Source organism: Hippichthys cyanospilos, chromosome 10, assembly GCF_059441005.1.
Source record: "Hippichthys cyanospilos isolate Australia breed blue-spotted pipefish chromosome 10, RoL_Hcya_1.0, whole genome shotgun sequence".
NCBI classification, from domain to species: Eukaryota; Metazoa; Chordata; class Actinopteri; order Syngnathiformes; family Syngnathidae; genus Hippichthys; species Hippichthys cyanospilos.
This window is the reverse complement of record NC_142378.1, coordinates 15,331,820-15,351,647: the sequence shown is the minus strand read 5'-3', so window position 1 is coordinate 15,351,647 and position 19,828 is coordinate 15,331,820. Positions and strand designations below refer to the sequence as shown.

Here is a 19,828-nt window from a genome sequence, read left to right as displayed (position 1 = left end):
CACAAAAAGTCCACTACCAAAAATAATTGTCAAATACGGTCATCGATTTGCTATCAACTTTATCTGCGACTATGTCAACGTAAAATCCCACTGATGTGCTAGCAGTAAATTAGCACTGAGTACTGAGAGTGATATTGCTTCAGATAACAAATAGTCACACCCAGATGCTGCAGGAACAGTAAGGTATACAGTAATATAACACTACCCTAAGACAATTTTTCAGTTTAATCTGTACATAAGGAGTAATACTAATGAGAATCTATCACAAATTTCTTGTTTTCTTCTTCTTATGTTAATAGAAGTGTTTACTCCTTGCATGTATAGCACCAGAATGCCTGGAAGAGGCCAAGCAACACACATTAGCAGCCAGCATTTGTCATTATTATGTTCACTAACCCAGATTTTTGAATCAACAAAAAAAAAAAAAAAAAAATCATTGGTAATTAAAATGATTCCTTAATCATCCAACCCTAATGTGCCATTTCTTCAAACTACAGCTAAATTTGAACTTTTCTGACAATGTTCAAATTACTGATACAGCTATTTGATTTAATTTGATTAGCATGCAAGTATACGTAACCAAGAGTCCAATGCCTTTTTTCAAAGCCAGCTCATCTTTCAGTACTTGATGTTGGACACTTGTCATAGAAGTCTGTTCTTTCCACCTGTCGTGCATCCATCCATCCATCCATCCATCCATCCATCCAACCAGCCATCTTTTCCTTAGCTATGATTTTGATGCCTAAATTTGAGAGTGAGCAAGTGGATTATACCTGTTCCAATATAGCAATAAAATCTAGTCTTTGGTCCTGATTTTGACACTAAATACCACTATTACTGCTTCATGTTTCAAATTTTGTTTCAAATTCAAAGCATTGCCACAGTGGTTGGTTGCTAGACCTCTGCCAAAAACAAAGTATTAAAAAAAAAAAAAATGCTCATCCTTGAGCAGGCCTCTTCCACTGATGTCATTGTGGCTCAAACTGACAAAAAATGTTTGTGGCTCAACCTGACAAAAACTGTTTGTGAATCTTGATTTAGATTCTCACCAAAATCATTACATGTTCCACCACTATGTTAATATGTCTGCAGTGAAAATGGTAACTAATAAGAATCTTTTGGTGGCCTCAAACTAAAATACACTAATAGACAATAAGCAACATCATGCAATGCTCAGATCAACACATGCTGAAAGCACACCACAGCACTCCATGACTGACGGCTTTCTCCTGTTTGTTAAAACCACTATGCTGACTATACCAAAACTAAATGTCCTGAGATTGGGTTAGACACTGTAAAAGAGGCTGCCGCGCTACAAAAAGAATCAGCAAACACTCCAGCACAACCAGTGTGGTGTGGTTACCTGTCTCTGTCTTTGTGTGCCTAAAAGTATTGCACCCGCTAGCCCTCCCATACTGTATTGAAGGGGAAAAACATGACAAGTGTTAGGGCTTCAACATGAACAAAATATTCTTGAGAGATTACAGTAACTGCAAAAGCTGCATGCAAGTTGTGTGGCTACCCTTGGGTGACACCACACTTTGATTCAATCACTAATTAATTAGCTGAGTGCAAACGAGAAGCTCCAAAGGCAATATGTCCATCCTTGTGTTCTGTGCACTCTACAATGTCACGCGAGCACTCGAGTTATGTAGTAGAAAGTCTCAATACATCAAATGGCAAAGAACGCCGTTGACATTGAAACTACGGTGAATCATTTTGCACACATTCCCCGGCGCCTTTTACGTCGTGCAGGAAGGTGTGATCCCATGTCCTTGTAGTCACTCAAAAGGCATGCAAACTGTCTGGGAGGTGGGAAGCGCTGTTCTGTCATGATTGGGTGAGCTTTAAGGAGCTAAGGTTAAGTCTGCAATGTTTTTAACTTGACTGCACTTGTTACATCTACTAGTGTTATTAATTATAATAGGAGAAAGCTTATTGGGAGTATTTTACCCCATATGGGTTCAATTTGATGCCTTGCAGCATTGCACTTCCTAGAGGTATAAATTACAATGCAGCGGCGGGGGGTGGGGGTTTAGTGTTAGGTGGGTGCCAAACAAAACAATTTTTCAATCATAAAATATCAGAATGACAAAGACTAAAAGCAAGTTGGTACTTGAAAGACTAACAACCATATCAAAAATAAAACTACAACATATAAAAATCTCTGCAACAACAGTGGACTGATGACTATCAATAAAATACCCCAGATAGTATTGTTTGCACAGCATATAAACCCATACAGCAAGGTTCCTCATTAATAGTCTAAAGCAGTGGTTCTTAACCTGGGTTCGATCGAACCCTAGGGGTTCGGTGAGTCGGTCTCAGGGGTTCGGTGGAGCCTCCGCCGCAGAGGTCCACCCCTCAGTCTAGTCTGCAGTTAGTGGGCACAGTCATTCAAAGTGTCCTGCTCTGAGATTTCCTACCATGCACTGTGTTGGTTTTGTTTTTTGAAAAAGGTGCTATTAATGCACAATTCATTTCGTGCACCAGTAAAAAAAAAATCATATCTTATTTTTTACTGAAGAAGGGTTCAGTGAATGAGCATGTGAAACTGGTGGGGTTCGGTGCCTCCAACAAGGTTAAGAACCACTGGTCTAAAGGGTAGTCATTAAAAGTCTAAAGTCTAGTCTAAAAATTGACAATAGATGATTTTTAATAGATTTTTAAATACTGTATTTTCCGGACTATAACACACACTGGTAAATAAGCCGCAGCAGCAAAATATGAGCAAAAAAATTGATTTTTGTGACGGATAATCCGCACTGGACTAATATATATATATATATATATATATATATATATATATATATATATATATATATATATATATATATATATATATATATATATATATATATATATATATATATATATATATATATATAGATAGATAGATAGATAGATAGATAGATAGATAGATATAGATATAAATACAGATATAAATTGAGTTATACAAATGGAATGAGTTCATTTTAAAATCTATGAACTGAACTTTGATCTATTTTGCATATTTATGCAACTTTCCCAACAGTGCTTGTCATAAAGTCAGGATATTTACACAACGTAAAAGGATATTTAATTATTTTTGCAATTGTGTTAATAATAATTGCTTCAACTCACTAATACCTACAATAAAAAAGAAGCAATTCCATAAAGCCTCATTATTTATGTGTTATGGGTGACAGTAGAACTCAATTAGCTTTAACTGTTCCCACTCAGAGGCAGCTGGCTGACAACAGCTGCGCGGAGTGATACTGGGCTCCGATCCTGCTTGGTTATTTATTGTAGCACTGGGGGCAACGCCTCAAACGTTTGATTCAAAGTGGGATGTACCGGCGCAATCTGCCGTACTAAAGCAATTTGAGGACAGTTTCATACAGTATGTAATGAGGTAAGAGACAGCAGCTGATTGCTCTCAAATGGCAGTGGATAACCTCAGCACTCAAAGCTCTTTGTGCAGCTGAACCACCACAATCACTTGCACATGACATTCAGCAAATAAGACCATAAAAGCCTGAATTTAGGGTTGCGTGCCTTTTGTGTTGTACCGCATGAGTAGCAACACCCGGGCAGCACAGAGGTCTACTGGATGTAGAAGCAGCTTGATTACCAGACGAGAAGCAGCAACACTCAAAATGTTGTGCAATAAAGATGTCGTGTGTGTAGCAGCTGTTTGGAGGTTTGTACTTGCTAGAACATACAGTAGATGCTCATTTCCGTTAGACCTTCGATGGTGTTTCGTATATTAAGGCCTGCACTCATCCCAAATCAGCTATCGCTGTTCACTTATCATTTAACCATGTAATCTCAAATCACACACACGGTGCAAAAATAGCCCAACAAATGAAAAATCCAATTTAATTTTAATAGTCAATGAAATGCACCTTTATCTACACTATATGTTCTCTTAGCAATTTAGCATGCCATATTTCCTTTTTGGAAACATATTTGTAGTGTACCATAACTGGGCAATGTACGAATGTAGTCACTTTGACTTATAAGAAGGTTTGCAGTTTTAATCAGAAATTACAGTGGTACTTCGACTTATAAAATGAATTCATTTCGAAAGTAATTTCCTAACATGAAACTTTCATAAGTGGAGCTGCTTTTTACTTGTAAAAAGCCTAGTCTGTTCCAAGCCCCTTCCCTATAAATGAATATTATTAAATTAGAAAAATGCATCAAAAACGGTAATATGTATTAGAATTACATTGATGCATAAATATATAATGTAAAGAAGAAGAAAAAAATGCTCCTAAACAATTTCAATCATTAATATTAGCAGTTGACAATATGAACGCAGTTCACTTGTTTGCCTTGTTATGGTGCTGGTGTGTTGGTGATAAGTGCAGAGAGCGAGCGGCAGAGAGAGAGAGAGAGAGAGAGAGAGAGAGAGAGAGACCTTTTTACGACTTTTAATTTGTATATTTTTATTGTTGTTTCGTAAGATGAACTTTTCGTCACAAGAGGCATTCGTAAGTAGAGGTAGCACTGTACATACATAACCTCTAGGTCCTCTTGCAGTGACCAACGGCAGCCCTCAGGTTGTTGGTTTTTTTTTTTTTCATTCTTAGTAAACTTTTAAATCCTTCCGTGTCGCCCACATTGTTCTAGCTAGCTGGCACCAAGCTGACAAACATGGGTTTCTCCTGTTCAGCGTTTAAGATTGCAAACTCCCTTTGCGCTAGCATGACGTAAAAAGCCAAAACCGAGGTAACGACAAAGGCGTTGGGATACACTGATTAGATGGCCTTTACTGACAGATTTTTAAAACAATGCTCATTAGCAAGCCAAAACGTGAACACTTAACCTTTGATGACATATCCTATGACGCATATTAGTCAAATTGGAAAATTCTGCGTTTGTATTCAAAAGTGTATATTTACACTCCAAATTCCACACAGCAAGGCTGGAGTTAAAAGCAAACCCACAACCTTTGCACTTTGAGGCCGACGTCAGCCCCATGACACCATACCTGTACAATATTTTGTTGGAAAAATAAAAAGTCACTACATTGCAGATTTTCACCCATTGTGCAATGGTCTGTGTAAAATGTACAGAATAAATGGTACAGACTAATATTTACAAACAGATAATTACCTGGCCAGAGCTGCAGCAAGTAGTGCAAGACTTCAATATGCTTCTTGAAGTGAAGCGCACTGGCTAGTTCCTCGGAGTCGATGAAGACTCGGTTGGTGTGGCAAGATGCCTCCTGACGCTGACTCAGCAACACAGGCCCGAAACACACCGCCAGATTTTGACATGTCATCTTGTTCACTTCTTGGTGGGATGCCACCAACTTGAGGTGGTCAAGAAGCTTCCGCAGTGTCATCTGATGCAGAGAACAAGACACGTCATTATTATGATGAGCAGTTACGGGGCTTCCACGACTGTAGCTGGTATGGATAGTTATCCATACTTGCTGTGTGACAAAAGTTACAAGATGTGCGAGTTTAGTTTGAATGTGTGGACAACCAGCAAACCAGCAGGCCCACATAAAACGTTGTTGTGTTAGCTGAGGTTGTTATGTAGAGGTTATCATATTCAATAAAAGTAGCGAGCAGACCGAACCACCGTACGAGTCCATTCTTGTTCACTAACAGGAAAATTACTAAAACAGAGAGGATCATGTAAAACTTAAGATGTCTCATTTACAAGTGGCAAGGTATGTAGCCGAACAAGGTTAGCGAACAAGGAAAGGTATTCCATTTGACTCATTTATTAATTGTGGTCTTTAGGCAAAAACACTCAAGCATACTTGGTGAAACACGGATGCTGGGCAATTCAGGACAAATGACAAATTTTAAATTTACTGTAAAATGAACTTGAACTGCGTTGCAAAGAAAAGCAAAAACAAATGTTTGAGCACATTCAACGTTACACAATGGGAAATTTGAAATACACTTTTAGCACAACAAATATATAACTTACGAATATGAACACAAGAAAATATAAGAGTTTAGGAAGATGAGATTTATTCTGTTTATTCTGTTCTGTCTTGCCAGTACAGTGTTGGTGCATTTTATACACTGTAACATACAAAATACAGGAATTTGACCCCAAAATATGCCCAAATATCCCCCTAAAACAGGGGTGGGCAATTCCAGGCCTCGGGGGCCGGTGTCCTTCATGTTTTCCTGTTTTTTTCTCTCAAACACACCTGATTCAAATGATTAGGATTATTCTCAAGCTCCGGCAGAGCTTGTTGATGAGCTAATGGTTTAAATCAGGTGTGTTAGGGAGAGGAAAACTGGAAAACATGCAGGACACCGGCCCTCGAGGGCTGGAGTTGCCCACCCCTGCCACCCCTGCCCTCCTATACACAAGTGCGTCTTATACGTGGGGAATTAGGGTATAATCCTTTTCCGTTTCATGTTTCAAAATAGCCTTTCTCACCCTCTCCACTTCCGGAAGGTTGTCCAACAGGCCGACAGTGTGTTCCGAGTCGGCATGGTCATTCTCACAACCCGTTACTCCCATCCTCAGCGGTCGGGTTGTCATGGAGTCCAAAACTGCCTCATACAGCTGCTTGGTGATCAGCGGGTAGGGTAGCTCTCGTAGGTAGTCCTTTAATACACCTGTCGATCGAGGGAAAAAACAGTAAAGGCTTTTGAGTAGTCTATCAACTTGAAACCATAGGAACTGCTTTGGGTCACCAAATGACTTTAACCGTACAGTCACCCTTTTGATTTTGACTTTGCTTTCTGTTGCAACTCTGCCACTTTGTTTTTATTGTGTTTATGGAGGCGCACAAACCCCAGAGACTTCAGCCTCCAGCAGCTACGGGAAAATACCGGCTGTCTCCATAAAAGCCCTGAAGTAATGTAGGCATGTCTTTTGTCTGAGGTGAAGACTGCAGGATAAGTATTGGAATGACATAGGATGTTGGCAATGTGACAGCACTTTGTGGTAAGCGTGTCTTTCTCTCTCTCTCTCTCGCTCTCTCTCTGTCTCCTACATATCCGGATCGGTTTTCTTACGCTCTGAGAAGCCGTACTGGAGCAATCGGTTTGAAGTGTTTGAAACAAGATGACACTATGATAAAGCATGCTATTCATTTATCTCTGTCAAATGACAAAGGAAGTTCTGTTTACAGCTTTGTAGCGCTGTAACATGATTATTTTATAAGATCCTTTAATCTGTCGGTCGATGAGTCTGATTTAAAACAAACAAAAAAAAGTTTCGATTTCCACGCTGTCATTAAAAAGCGGAACCTTTTTCAAATTGACATTGGAAAGACGAGAAAAAATATGAGACAGCATTTGTTCATGATTTAGTTTCTTCTTTGATAAATGTTGGTTAGTTTTTTCTAACGAAAAAGCAATTTCTTATTTTGATTGAACACAAAAATAATAGGTTTGCTTTCATGCAGGAAAAAAAAAGGAAAATATTTTCACAGGGACTGAAATTCTAAGAATTCACACGATTTTAGTTGGGCAAACAATCAATTATCAAAATAATTATTGTTTGATTTGCTAATGGGTTTACCGTTAATTAATAAATTAGTAATTGTTTTATATTACAGACGTGGGCTGCGCATACAATTTATGAATCAATTTAAACAAATATTGTGGAATGACACTTGCAAATGAAGGAACAGTCATTGCACGTACCCCACCAAATCAAAAATTGGTTTTGCTGTTCCTGCTGAAAGATTTACTGAAAAATTGTGATTGCATTTTTTGAGACCGGAACATTGAACTTGACCAATTTGTGATTTACTTAAATCAAGCTTCAATGCAATAATCACAATTTGTGATTAAAACACATTTAAAAATGCAGAACACACTCAACTTACCTTCAAAACATTAAAAATGTTTACTCAAAAGATTCAAGGACACTAAAGAGGCTTTGTGAGTGAGCCGGTCCTTTACAATGGTTTTTATTTTTTTTCAAGTAAGACAACTACTTAACCATTGTGTATAAATATAGAATTATGTTTAAAGGTGTATGTAAAAATACATGTTTTATTTTAGATTGCATGCATTGCATTTTTTACCCCCATATTTTGCATTAGACTTAATTGCTTCTCGTAAAGACAGAGGGTTTAATAAAATGCCACCAAAGTTATATCATGGTATGAATTGAACGGTGAGTGTGATGTATCCAAATCAAAATGGGAATGTGTTATTGAAATGACAAAAGGTCAATATTGTTATATATTGTTAAATATTGTCAGAAAGTAGGCTATTCATTCTTCTTTCTGTTTCTTTTCAGTGATTTTAGATTTTAATCGAAAAAAAAAATTGCTGTCAGGCAATCTGTTTCACACATAAAAAAAGCAATCATTGAGTAAAGCTAAATCAATTCAAATATTCCAAATTTTGAGACTAGTTAGTAAATACATTGTAAAACTCCGTACTCTGTAGTGCAGAATAGTACAAACAATACTATTAATAAAAGACTTTTGACCTTGAGTTTTCCGCTATGGCTGCTCTTCATGCCTGAGCTAAATTGCAAATGTAGCCGTGTTATTTAAGTTTATATACATATTAATTGTGATGCATATGTGACAGACTTCTATGGAAATTCTACTTTAAACCTAAGCACTTAGTTTGGTTCATTCCTGACTGCTTTTCACATGAGCAAATAACATGGTTAGCAACACCTCATTTGAGGCTTGGCGTTTTAACAACAAGCTACAAGTTTTAACAAGCACTAATTGTTGAAAGGATAGTTTATTTGTCATCATGGAGGAGATGATTGTCATCATTAGCTTGTTTTCTGATGTTGTGCAAACGCTTACATATGACATATATGAAGTCCGTGTGGGTTGCAACACAAGGCGTTTTAGCGCCATTTGTCAATCACCAATACCGCAGCGAAAAAAAAAAAAATCTGGCAAAAGAAAAATGTAAAAGTGATGATTTTTTTTTGTTTTGTTTTTTTAATCCAGGTCGGAGCTAGTTTGTGTGACCTGTCTACAGTGGCACGCTGCTTATTAGGAAGCTCAGGGTAATAAACATTTAGAATAAAAAAACAAAAAGCTATGAAGATCCCCAAACCGCATCATCTGAGATTGTAATATCAGTCTTAAAACAATAGATGGTTCAGCCCTAATTAAGAAGCCTTTCTAATGACCTTGTGCGGGTTAGCATTTGTTCCTCAAAAATTATTTGGGATTTGGAACTGGAGAGTCGAAGATCAAGTCCCACCCCGGACAAAAGAACTTGCAACTAGTTGTTGGCAGAGATGCACATGCGCATCTAGGCAACTGTTGACTTTGAACAGGGTCTCAGCTCAGGGTCGCAACACTGTTAGTGCATTCCTCCACTGTGTGTGTGGTCCACTTGTTGATAAGTGTGCAACAACATGCATTTGATGTTGTGGCTTCATCTGCAGTAGACTAGGCTTCTTCCAATAAAAAATCCCAAGTTTATCAACGTCCTTAGTACAACTGCTACTTAACCTACTTAACTTACTGTCTTTCCTTCTCGTAGGGAAAACTGGTTCAGCATTAAGTCACCGTCATCCCTCAAGCTCAGTAAGCAGAATGAAGGGCACAATTTAACACGCTCACAGCTCACTTTTTTAATCCCAGTAAATCCCAGCTCTGCACTTCATGACCGCCTCAGGGTTACCATTTCACACTCTATTCCTTTTTGGTACTGAGAGTCCCTCATCCTTTAATCAGGGAACACTAGGAAGGAAAGTGTGAAATATATGCTGAAATATTAGCGAAGAATATGAGAAGACATATTCAGGTCTCTTCGCTTCCCTTCTAATAGAAAAAAAGAATTAAATGATATAGGATTCAAGCGAAAGACATCGATTTAGCTGTCTCGAGTGCTACAAAAGTATCTGCTAGACTAGACCCACAATGACTGCAACACAATAACAGAATATCTATTTATCCAAGCATTTGATCTATCTCTTGACCTCATTCGGTTCATGATTTTGCTGCAGCCCATCTCAGCTGACTTCAACTCATTCATTTATTTACCGGCAAATTAAGACTCCTGCCTGAGAACTACTCAGAATTTACTGTACATGGAAGTGGCAGGGGATGACGAAGGGGCTGGGTTTTTCTGCTCTGGCCACTGTCCCCAAGACCTGACCCCAGAAAAGCAGAATATGTGTGCACAAATATTGGGATAATGCCCAACTGACAACAGCAGCATTTCATGCATCATTACAGGCTTTAAAGAAGTAATGAGGTTTTGTGTTGGCTATTAATGCTTCAGACAGGGAAATTTCTATACATGGAAAAAGCATCTGATTTTCACAAGCAGACTATCGTGAAAGTATTGATTCAAGGTCAGATAACACCTGATTTATCACTATTCATTTATGTAATTAATAGACCTACTTTATCGCAAATCTTATTCTCACTTCAAATTTCACGGTCCACAAATAACTGCAACTAGAAAATAAGTAAAATAAAAAATACCTCTATATGAGAAATCATTTTTGTTTGATCACAATAATAATAATTATATTAGAGCTTCTACCAATGATACTTTTAATAATTGATTAAAGATTGAGATTGAGCGAAAATCTTTTTCAGAAATGTAAGTCCACTTTAATTGATTGTCAGCTTGCTTGGATCTTGGGTGGTACAGCTCTAGCAAATTTGCTATGTCTTGTGGGTTTTGAGTAATCTTACTAACAGACAATCAAACAAACATACGCGTGTGAGAACAAAAATGTTTTGGCAGTGGTAATAAGTACAGTACATCATGTATGATTTGCTAGAATCACACAGTAATACCAAAAGAACATTTTACTGATTGGAACTAGAACTAGCACACACACAGACAAGGTAGTGCACATTCCTAAGGAAGCCAGTTGGAGCGTTGAAGAAAAACAACACAATCAAAGAGCGGACTGTCAGCTTGATGGGCACCCTGACAGCTTCGAGAGAGCAAGTCAAATTTTAACAGGGCTTGAGGCAAACATGCACTTTAAACTTCATAAAATGCCCCACTATTAACATGTCCCCGGTGCCTTGTGAGTGCATACAGGTGAAGTTGTGGCATGTTGCGATTTTTGTTTTTTTTGGTCAACCCTGAATCACATTCTTGAATGCTCTTGTTTTCGGTTATCTTCGTCATGTTAGGTCGGAAATCTGGAATGAGGAGAAGCTTGATAAGAAGTCGTAAACATTCATTCTTCACTATGCGTGTGAGGACAAACAGATTTCTCAAACAGATTACATGGAAATGCTTTGTGGATATTGTCTGGCTTCCTGTTATCAACCTGGATTCAGGCTGAGAAGATAAAATTGTCCTTTTTCATCACAGTCTGCAAATTCAGACCTGTTTTTGTTGTCCATTGACCAAATTGGTTAGCTTGGTTACAAGAGTGTACAATCCAGGTGCACCTCAACACTCACATGTACTACAGTGGTTAAAGAACACAGTCACAGAAATAAATCATTAGCCTGCTCTGAGTCAGTGTGTGTGTTTACTTTTGTGTTTCACACACACAATGCCAAGTGCTTGAAGACTCTCTTGTTCATACATAGACGCACACACACACACAAGGTCACGGACTCAGGGGTGAACAGGTGTGTTTCCCTACAAGTGCTTTACGCTCTCAGCCAAGGAGACAAATCAGTATTAACCTGCTTATTCAAATTGAAAGGTTGACCCACGTATGCTACAAGGACAAACTCATCAAAATAATGGAACTAATCAGAAGTTCAACTGAAATAATGACTTGACCGTACTTGATTATACTTTTACATTCTGAGCTATTAAATGGTGCACTTGTTAAACAGAAGTTTGAAGAAGGCCCATTGTGTAATGCAAGGTCCATGGTTGGAAGAGTTTGGAGTGGTAGAACATGACTGAGACCTCTGATCTCAACTGCCTCACGTCAAACAGCCAAGCCACAACAAGTCTTCGACAAGCAGCATATTGAAAAACAGAAAGTGCATGACTACAAACGAGACCAGCAATACGAGTGAACGGTCACGCTCAATAAAATAGTGAATAAATTATTGAGATTACAGAATTAACTCAGTCGTGCCTTGGCACGAAGCTTGAATGCACGCAGCTCCTTCGTGTAGATCCTTTCTTTTGTCAAATGTGAAATAACTAGAAATAAACATAAAAATTGTACGTCCTTTCTGTTGAAGACTTGCTCAAATGCGGCGTCTTCTCAAGTTTATTTTGGCAAAGAGCAGTACTAACGCTTGCTATATTAGCGTCTTTCTTGCTATTGTTAGCAGTGGCTGCAGTCACAGCTAGGGGCTTTGCATTAAAGTGGTAGGCTAATCTACAGCTGCTTCTGTGACAAGTGAACTCCTTGCAGAAATGCATATCACTCTGTATTATTATGCCTCGATTAAATCTTTCTTGAAATTGTCCTTAGACCCACAACAGGTTATGCCAAACACAATGATAGCCAATCTGTCAGATGTTGATTGGGGGTTTGGGGGGGGCAGGCAGCAATTAGGGATGCATTGAGATATGATCATCTTCAAACTGAATGTTTGTCCTCCAAATTACAACCGAATCAAAATCTTTTCCCAAAAGAGTGAAAGCTGCTTCTCCATCCGCATTGACATTTTCAATTCCCTGTATTGATTGATAAGGTAGTTGGGCCTTTATGCTGTTTTCACAACAACAGTCTGATCTTCAAGTTTTCAATCGATATGAGGTCAAGACTACTTTAGTGTTATTAAGGTGCCATGGAACACCACAAGGCTCTGCCGGCCTACCTTTAACCTCTTGTTTAAACAAAATGGCAGGTCACTCCCCTTGTCAGTGTTGTAGTCAACACCACGGCTGGAGAACAAATACGGGTTTGTTCCCCATCCTGTTCCCCTCCCTGCAATTCTGCACACCCCCACTAAACACTTTTGGGTGGGGGGTTTGTGTCAAAGGGGACGCATGTCCCTTTCTTGTCCTGCGTCACATCAAAAATTCCATTGTTGTGTCTTCATATTTTCCGCAATCATAACATCCTCAATATGCAAGCCTCGCTTCAAATCTGGGTAGACTGCTGTGCTTCTGCTCTATGAATAGGTATCCAAACACAAATCTATAGCTTGAGAACTTTTTGGGACACCCACGCAAGCTTGGGGCGATTTGTAAAGGGGTTGCCTGAATCCCTGGCCTGCTCTGGGTTCAACTAATCCCCATGCATGAGCCAAATACCATCTGTGTTTGTTCGGCAACAAAGGAGGCACTTGTTAATGACTTTCCATGTCTTTACTGGAGTACTGCTGAGGGTGCACGTGAAGGAGGAAAGCAGGCTATGGAAAAGACATGTCAGATGGGGAAAATTAAAGACCATATTTTATCGTCACTACAGCTGAATTATTAACAACATGACTTATGGAACCCGGACAGCAATATTTGAGAGTTAAATGTTTAAACCAATCAATGGAATTTCCTTAAATGGGCTTAAAATACTTGGTATTGTAAAAATCTTTATTTGATTAACTGTGCGTGGTTTTGAGTTGAGATGGAAAAGAGTACTGGGAAAGTGACAATCCCAAACTGCTCTGACAAGTTGGAAGCATCAGCGCAACTTGAAAAAATATATCCACCCCTCCTCCGCCCAACGCCATTTACTTTCCCATTCTGTCCCCAAACATCAGTCTTAGCCAGTTTAAGACACTTGTGGTACAATGATTAATCAACAATCATTTGTGATAAGCATTGAATCATTTGAATACCTACTTTAAATTGTCTAAATGTAAAGAAGTTCAACATATCAAAAGTAAATATCCTCCAATCTCTGTCATCCTCCATGAAAGTGGAAACTCACAAGTAAAAACATTTGCTTTTACTTTGGGAAACAATGACCAACATTTTTGCCTATTTTTCAACATGGTAGGGACCAAAGCATAAACTGAATCATAATTTATTATTATTCATTTATTATTTCTGCATGGTCAACCTGAAATCTATCTATCTATCCATTATTTTGACTGCATATACAACTGAGGATCGCGGGCATGATGGAGTCAATCCTAGCTGTCATCACCTGAAACACACCCCAAACTGGTGCAGGGCCAAATAATTGACAGATTAATTAATAATTCATATAATTAGTTGCAGCCCTACTGTTTTTATGTTATTTTTCATTTTCCTTATTTTCCCCTATTTTCAGATGCAATTTATAAGCAATAATGGCTGTTTTTAAGTGCTCTATAAATAAAGATGATTTGCGAACACCATGAACCTGGAGCGCTGCCGCCGAATATATTGTAAATTGAATAGTCAACAATGACCATGTTGAGAACACTTTCTGCAGTTCTTTGACTGAACTGTGCTTGTGATTTGAAACAATTGGGTGCCACGCACTGAGCATGTTGTGCAAGCTTTGGATTGAACCCTGACCCTTGGATAATCCTTTTCACTGGCTCTGCTTCTAAATTAGCAGTGTGACAAGCCAGCGCTCTCAGTTCATCCAAGCCTTGCTTGCTCAGACTTTATACAAACATAAACATATAAACATGTTCACAATTCAGTTTGAAATCTAAATCACATTAAAAAAAAGTTGTGAAATGAAGCAGTGACATTTGCGTTCCTTCCCCCATTTGCTGTCCTCTTCCACTCATCCAGGCTCATCTGCAACTCGCTTGGCAGAGCAAATTTAGGCAGCGAGCAAAAACCAACAAGCCGCACTGGTGCTGGCCCTTTTTTTCTAACCTGCTCAACTGTTAACTGTGTTTTTTGCCCAGCAATGCAAATGCATGCGGATCAAAGCGGACATGATAGTACAACGCCTACGCGGGGCCTCTTCCTAAAACCAACAGCAGCTCCTAAATGAACAGGGGGTTCCGTGGTCTCTTCCTCTTTTTGTTGGCAGAAAATAATGAGTAAGTCACTTTCTTCAACACTTAGTTTGTCACAATGGAGCACTATCATTCAATTCAAGTGACTATGCTTTTAATCGGTGCTGATCGACTGTCCACCTCTGACTTTGGCTTCCTTGTTTGTGTCTATGGAAGCCTGGGGTAACTAACTGTTGATTAATATTTGTCTAGGCATTGTTTGAGGAATAACTTATAGAACAGTTGATTTTAAATATTATATTTGTATTTAAATATATCATTACCACTTACCACTACTGGAACTACTACTACTACTACTTCTACTACTAGTACTACTAATTCTACTACTATTAGGGCTGGATTGTAGGGAAGTGTCCAAGAGTGATGGCGAAGAGAGAGACAGAGTTTTGGAGGGAGTTTCTATGCTTTTTTTTTTTTTTTCATACTGTTTGTACAGTCTTCGGTCAGTGATGTTGTACTGTGTTGACTCTTTGTATGATTATGTTATGCAATAAAAGTTTTGGAGGGAGTTGAAAAATAAACGGGTGTTCCGCTCCCTAAGGAATACCAGTTCTGCGTTTCTTTCACGTTGCACGGCAAGTGTTGGGGACACCTCACGCTACACTACTACTACTCGTACTACTTCTCGTGCGTGAATGGTTGTTTGTCCCTGTGTGCCCTGCTATTGGCTGGCAATTCAGGGTGTCCCCGATCTACTGACCAAAGGAAGCTGGGATAGGCATCAGCAAGCCTGCGAACCTAGGGAGGATAAGCGCCCGTAAAAAAATGGATGGATGGATGGATGGATTATAATAAATATATAACTCACATTATGACCAATTCAGTGGGGCATTTAAATTGATGACAGAAGATATTACATCTGATTGCACTTCCTCCACTAATATTATTGTAGCAAGATTGGGCAAAATACAGACGAAAAGAAAAGTCCTGATCTGAATTGAATGTGTCTGGGAAGGGACAGCAGATAACATGTAGCAACTAGGAACCTGACAAAGAAGGAATGACCAGAATGTACAGCACAGTCCGATAGTGAGTATGTCTGTGTGGGGCCTTCCCTCAGGCTTCGGTATATACTGGTATGTTGTGTCATGGAATGCTTTTACAATAAACATCACACAATCATGACGACCTCCACACACACGTGTACTGACCTTTCTCATGTGAAGGCTCTAGTTTAATCATGCTTGGAAATGTTTTATTTGTTGCACTGGATCAGTATGTCACGGAGCTCCATAAGCAAAATGCCCAGTTAAACTACTTGATCGAATTTATAAATAAAAATAAGTATGAGGCATGAATTGACTTTAAAGTGTTAGACACACTAATTAAAAAATGTTACTTTACTTTAAAATTTTTGCATTAGAATTCTCTTTAAAAACACTTTTTTATTTCTACTCATGTACTATGTTACTCTTCAGTGTGTTATGAAAAAGATGGTGTTGATGGCATTGTTGGTGCACTTTCTTGTTCTTGTTTACCTGTAATAACGTTGATGTCAGGGTAGGTGTTTTCACACAGTTCCACAGCGTAACTGTCCCTCTCAAACGCCTCTCGTAGCTCCTTCTTTACAGCTGCAGAACCACAAAGACGGTACAGCCCTACCACCTGCAAACATACCCCGCACATTAAAATTTCATCAAGTAAACATATGTGGCTCACGCAAGAGTCAAATAGAAGTACAGAGACATTTTCACATTCTGAATAATCAAATCCTCTATCATCTAAGGGTCAATATATTTGAAGCAGTGAAAGGGAGAAATCCTTGTGAATCTGTGACACGCTTAGTGGTACATTAGGGCTCCTTGTTAAATTAATTTATCACTTCATTGAGGAAAAGGTGGTTGCAGTGTGGAAGGGAAAGCTCTGAAGAGTACAAAAATCTTTTCTGATAGAAAAAACAGCAATACGCGTACAATAATATCATTATATGGTTCAACAGGGTTTCTTTTTTTGTAGTAAAAATCAATTTAAGAATTAATTAGTAGTGTTTCAGAAACCATTGCCACCAACATCAACAACACAACGGGGTTACGGAATCAAACTTCAATCGCTAAAAAAAAAAAAAAAAATACTTCATCACATTGACACTTTATTTTAGGGCACCTGATGCCAGTATTTAGCAGCCACTCCAGGGTTAGCGGCTACAGTGTTAGCAGCTAGCAAGAAAGCCAGCAAATCAGGAACTGTTTTGCAGTAATCCCTCGTTTCTCATGGTTAATGAGGACGGAAAACCCCCTGCGAAAAGTGAAATCTGCAAAGTAGGTAAAGTGGATACATCTCTTGGATCAAGAAAAGGAGTGTTTTTAATCTCTTACCTAGATTTCTTTTGTTATAAATTGGAATTTCAAGTGTAAACGCTGCTTGTTATCTTGTTTGGTCAGCTACAGGCTTCATTGTAATTTGAGGTCCGATCGTTGTTAATCCGGGGCAACTGCAGCTCTACGTGATCCCGGCTACAGCCAAGGGATAGAAACGGGAACGTATAATAGTGCAGTTAAAGTATAAGGTATAATTATTTGAGATTTAAGCAAATATGTGTACTGCAATAGAAAAAAAAAGACGTGATGCACCGAGGCCACAAAAGTATCGAGGGAACACTGTATACAGTACTTTTATACAGTACTTTAATACTTTATAAGGGTGATTTTTGACCTCTGTTCTGGAGATTTCATCATGTCTAATTCTGAGTTGCTGGACAAACCCTGTGCGCTTAATGAATAAGACTAGACACAGCTTTAAAATGAAAACACAAACCAACAACCTTGTGTGCATAAGCCCCCAGAGAGTGAAAGTGCACTGTTTTATCCCGACATTGACATTTGATACCGAAACCAAGCACCAGTTCCCTTCTGATGTCAAGATTAGGGAGTAAGGCGGGCTACTGACATACCGTAATTTCTCCTACATGTGTCTGTCTGGTATGTGGCATGGTTGACCAACTGGTGTGGTTGCCCAAGCAACGTGTTAAACCAGTCGACTGTGAATGTCGAGTTCGACCCAGTTCCACAAAAACAAAAAATATACACCCATACTCCTGCTCCTTCCACGCTCTAGAGTAGAAGCATGAGCATGTCTCACCAGGTCAAGCTATTTCCGAAGCCAGCGTGTTGAGCTGAACTGTTTTTTGTAAACCTCACACGAATGGGAGAGACGAGAACAGATTAGCCGAGGATTTAGCTTTGTGTGCAAGTAAACAGAAGTCAGTGGGCACAATGAACAACAAGTCCATTCAGAAAAAAAAGACTGTTTAGGGGAGTCGAGCACAGGGGGGTAACAGCTGCGGAAGAGGACTTGCACTTCATACACTGTGGCTGCCGAGCAACATGACAGGCAGCAGCAGGCCTGTATGCAGACTAGGTCAAACAAAACAAGTTTCTTCGACAAGCATGGGGACTCTCTTGGTAGGGTGCTGAGACCAATGATGGGATCAGAGGGATTTGTGGTGAGTCTGAAATCAGTTTAATGACTGAACTATCAGCACCAGAAAGGAACGGGGAAATGGGTGCTTGACTTTATAAATGCTCTTGAATAAGGGCCAAACGTAATTCCAAAAAATTGTGGTCCTGTTCAGACACAGTGTTAACATGCACCAAGAGTCAATAGAATGCCTCTCTAATGGAAAAAGAGATCACGCTACAATCTAATGGTTCATATATAATTACTTGAAATACTTTTAGGTATACTTGCACAATCTAAATACTGTAGATCCAATACGAGTCAGGAGCTTTACCCAAAACACACGCTCAACATAAAATGAATTTCTATGGTTTCATATGATTGCTTGGATGTATTTTCAGAGGTACCCCCTGGATATTTATTGGAGTTAGTATGTGGATGTAGAGATGGGCAGGAAATCAAATATATTTGATTAATTCCTGTTAAAAAAATGACCATTTGAAAATGAGAAAAATTGTGAGATTGAGGTTTTGCACAATGGTTTTCAAGATATATTAATACCTTAATACAAGCAAGTTATGCACAAGCTATATATAGCTTTATATGACAGTAAAAATTGAGCCATGTTATTGTTAGGAGCTGATCTCTGATTTCTAGAGGAATGCAAATGTGGGTACAAGTAAAAGGGTTGCTGAATATATCAGTGAATCTAATTAACTGCATTTTAATGCCATGGTGAATGGTGGGAATATTACGGTAAAGTTTTGTATTCAAATTGAGCGCGACAGGGAATTCTTTGCAAAACTTTCTATGTGTTTGTGAAATTTCATACGAATGCACAATCTCATTAGTAATGCAATTTTCTGGCGGCCGAACCAGAAATAAAGCACATGTTGCTAGTGATGTCACTACAAATTTAGTTCCAAAGTAAATCAGATATGGAAGAAACAGCATTCATATTTTGTTCATCCAAAATTGATTTGCGCTGATTAGGAAGCAATTGACTGATGGAATATTTAGCAGAGCGCACATCATTGAAAATGGTTGAAAACTACTTTTTTTAATTCAGTGTGAAGGGAATCATATATTAGGTTGTTATCATTATGTTCTTAGTTCATTGTTACCCATTTATGCAATCCTAGTTCATCTTGACCCTGTCCTTAGATAGAACTGTTGACGCACGAAAGTGTGAGCCGGGACCTTGGCCCAGCTGCCGGTGGCGCCCGGCTGGCTCTTTTGTTGTGTCTTGTAATCTGCTATGCTTCTATTCAATAAAAGCCGGGGGGAACGGCTGGGCAAGTGGAAAACGCGTTGGAAGACCCACGAGTTACATTTGCCCAAGCGGTTTTTCCCTATGTCCGGCATAGAAAAGTCAATCTTGGCTGGTCTGAGTTACTCTTTTTGCTGTTTAAGCAGCTAGGCTTGTCCTAGTCTTCTTTTCTGAGATTTCTCTGACATTCTAACTTGGTCCGTTCGAGCCGGATGGTTAAGAAGCCTTCTCTTCGGTGGACGATCGACGACAGCTGAACCAATCGGTATACCGTCGGAATCCGTTGGATTCTGGAAGCCCTCCTTTCCACGAGGCCAGACGTCGGACACCGCTCACCGGAGGAACGCAAACACCATCCAACGAACCAGAGTGACTCGACCAGCGGAGAGATTGCAAGAACAAAA

At 39.1% G+C, this 19,828-nt stretch overlaps 1 protein-coding gene across 2 annotated transcripts in view; it reads right to left on the bottom strand.

Moving 5' to 3' along the window:
• The window catches only part of syde2 (synapse defective 1, Rho GTPase, homolog 2 (C. elegans)), a 54,567-nt gene that overhangs the window by 5,117 nt on the left and 29,622 nt on the right, over positions 1-19,828 (bottom strand). For both annotated transcript variants that reach the window (XM_088426106.1, XM_088426107.1), the window contains exons 5-7: positions 16,237-16,363; positions 6,400-6,581; positions 5,104-5,335 (exon numbers count right to left, since the gene is read on the bottom strand). In XM_088426106.1, coding sequence (XP_088282232.1) covers positions 5,104-5,335; positions 6,400-6,581; positions 16,237-16,363 — 541 coding nt within the window. The remainder of the gene's footprint in view (positions 1-5,103; positions 5,336-6,399; positions 6,582-16,236; positions 16,364-19,828) is intronic.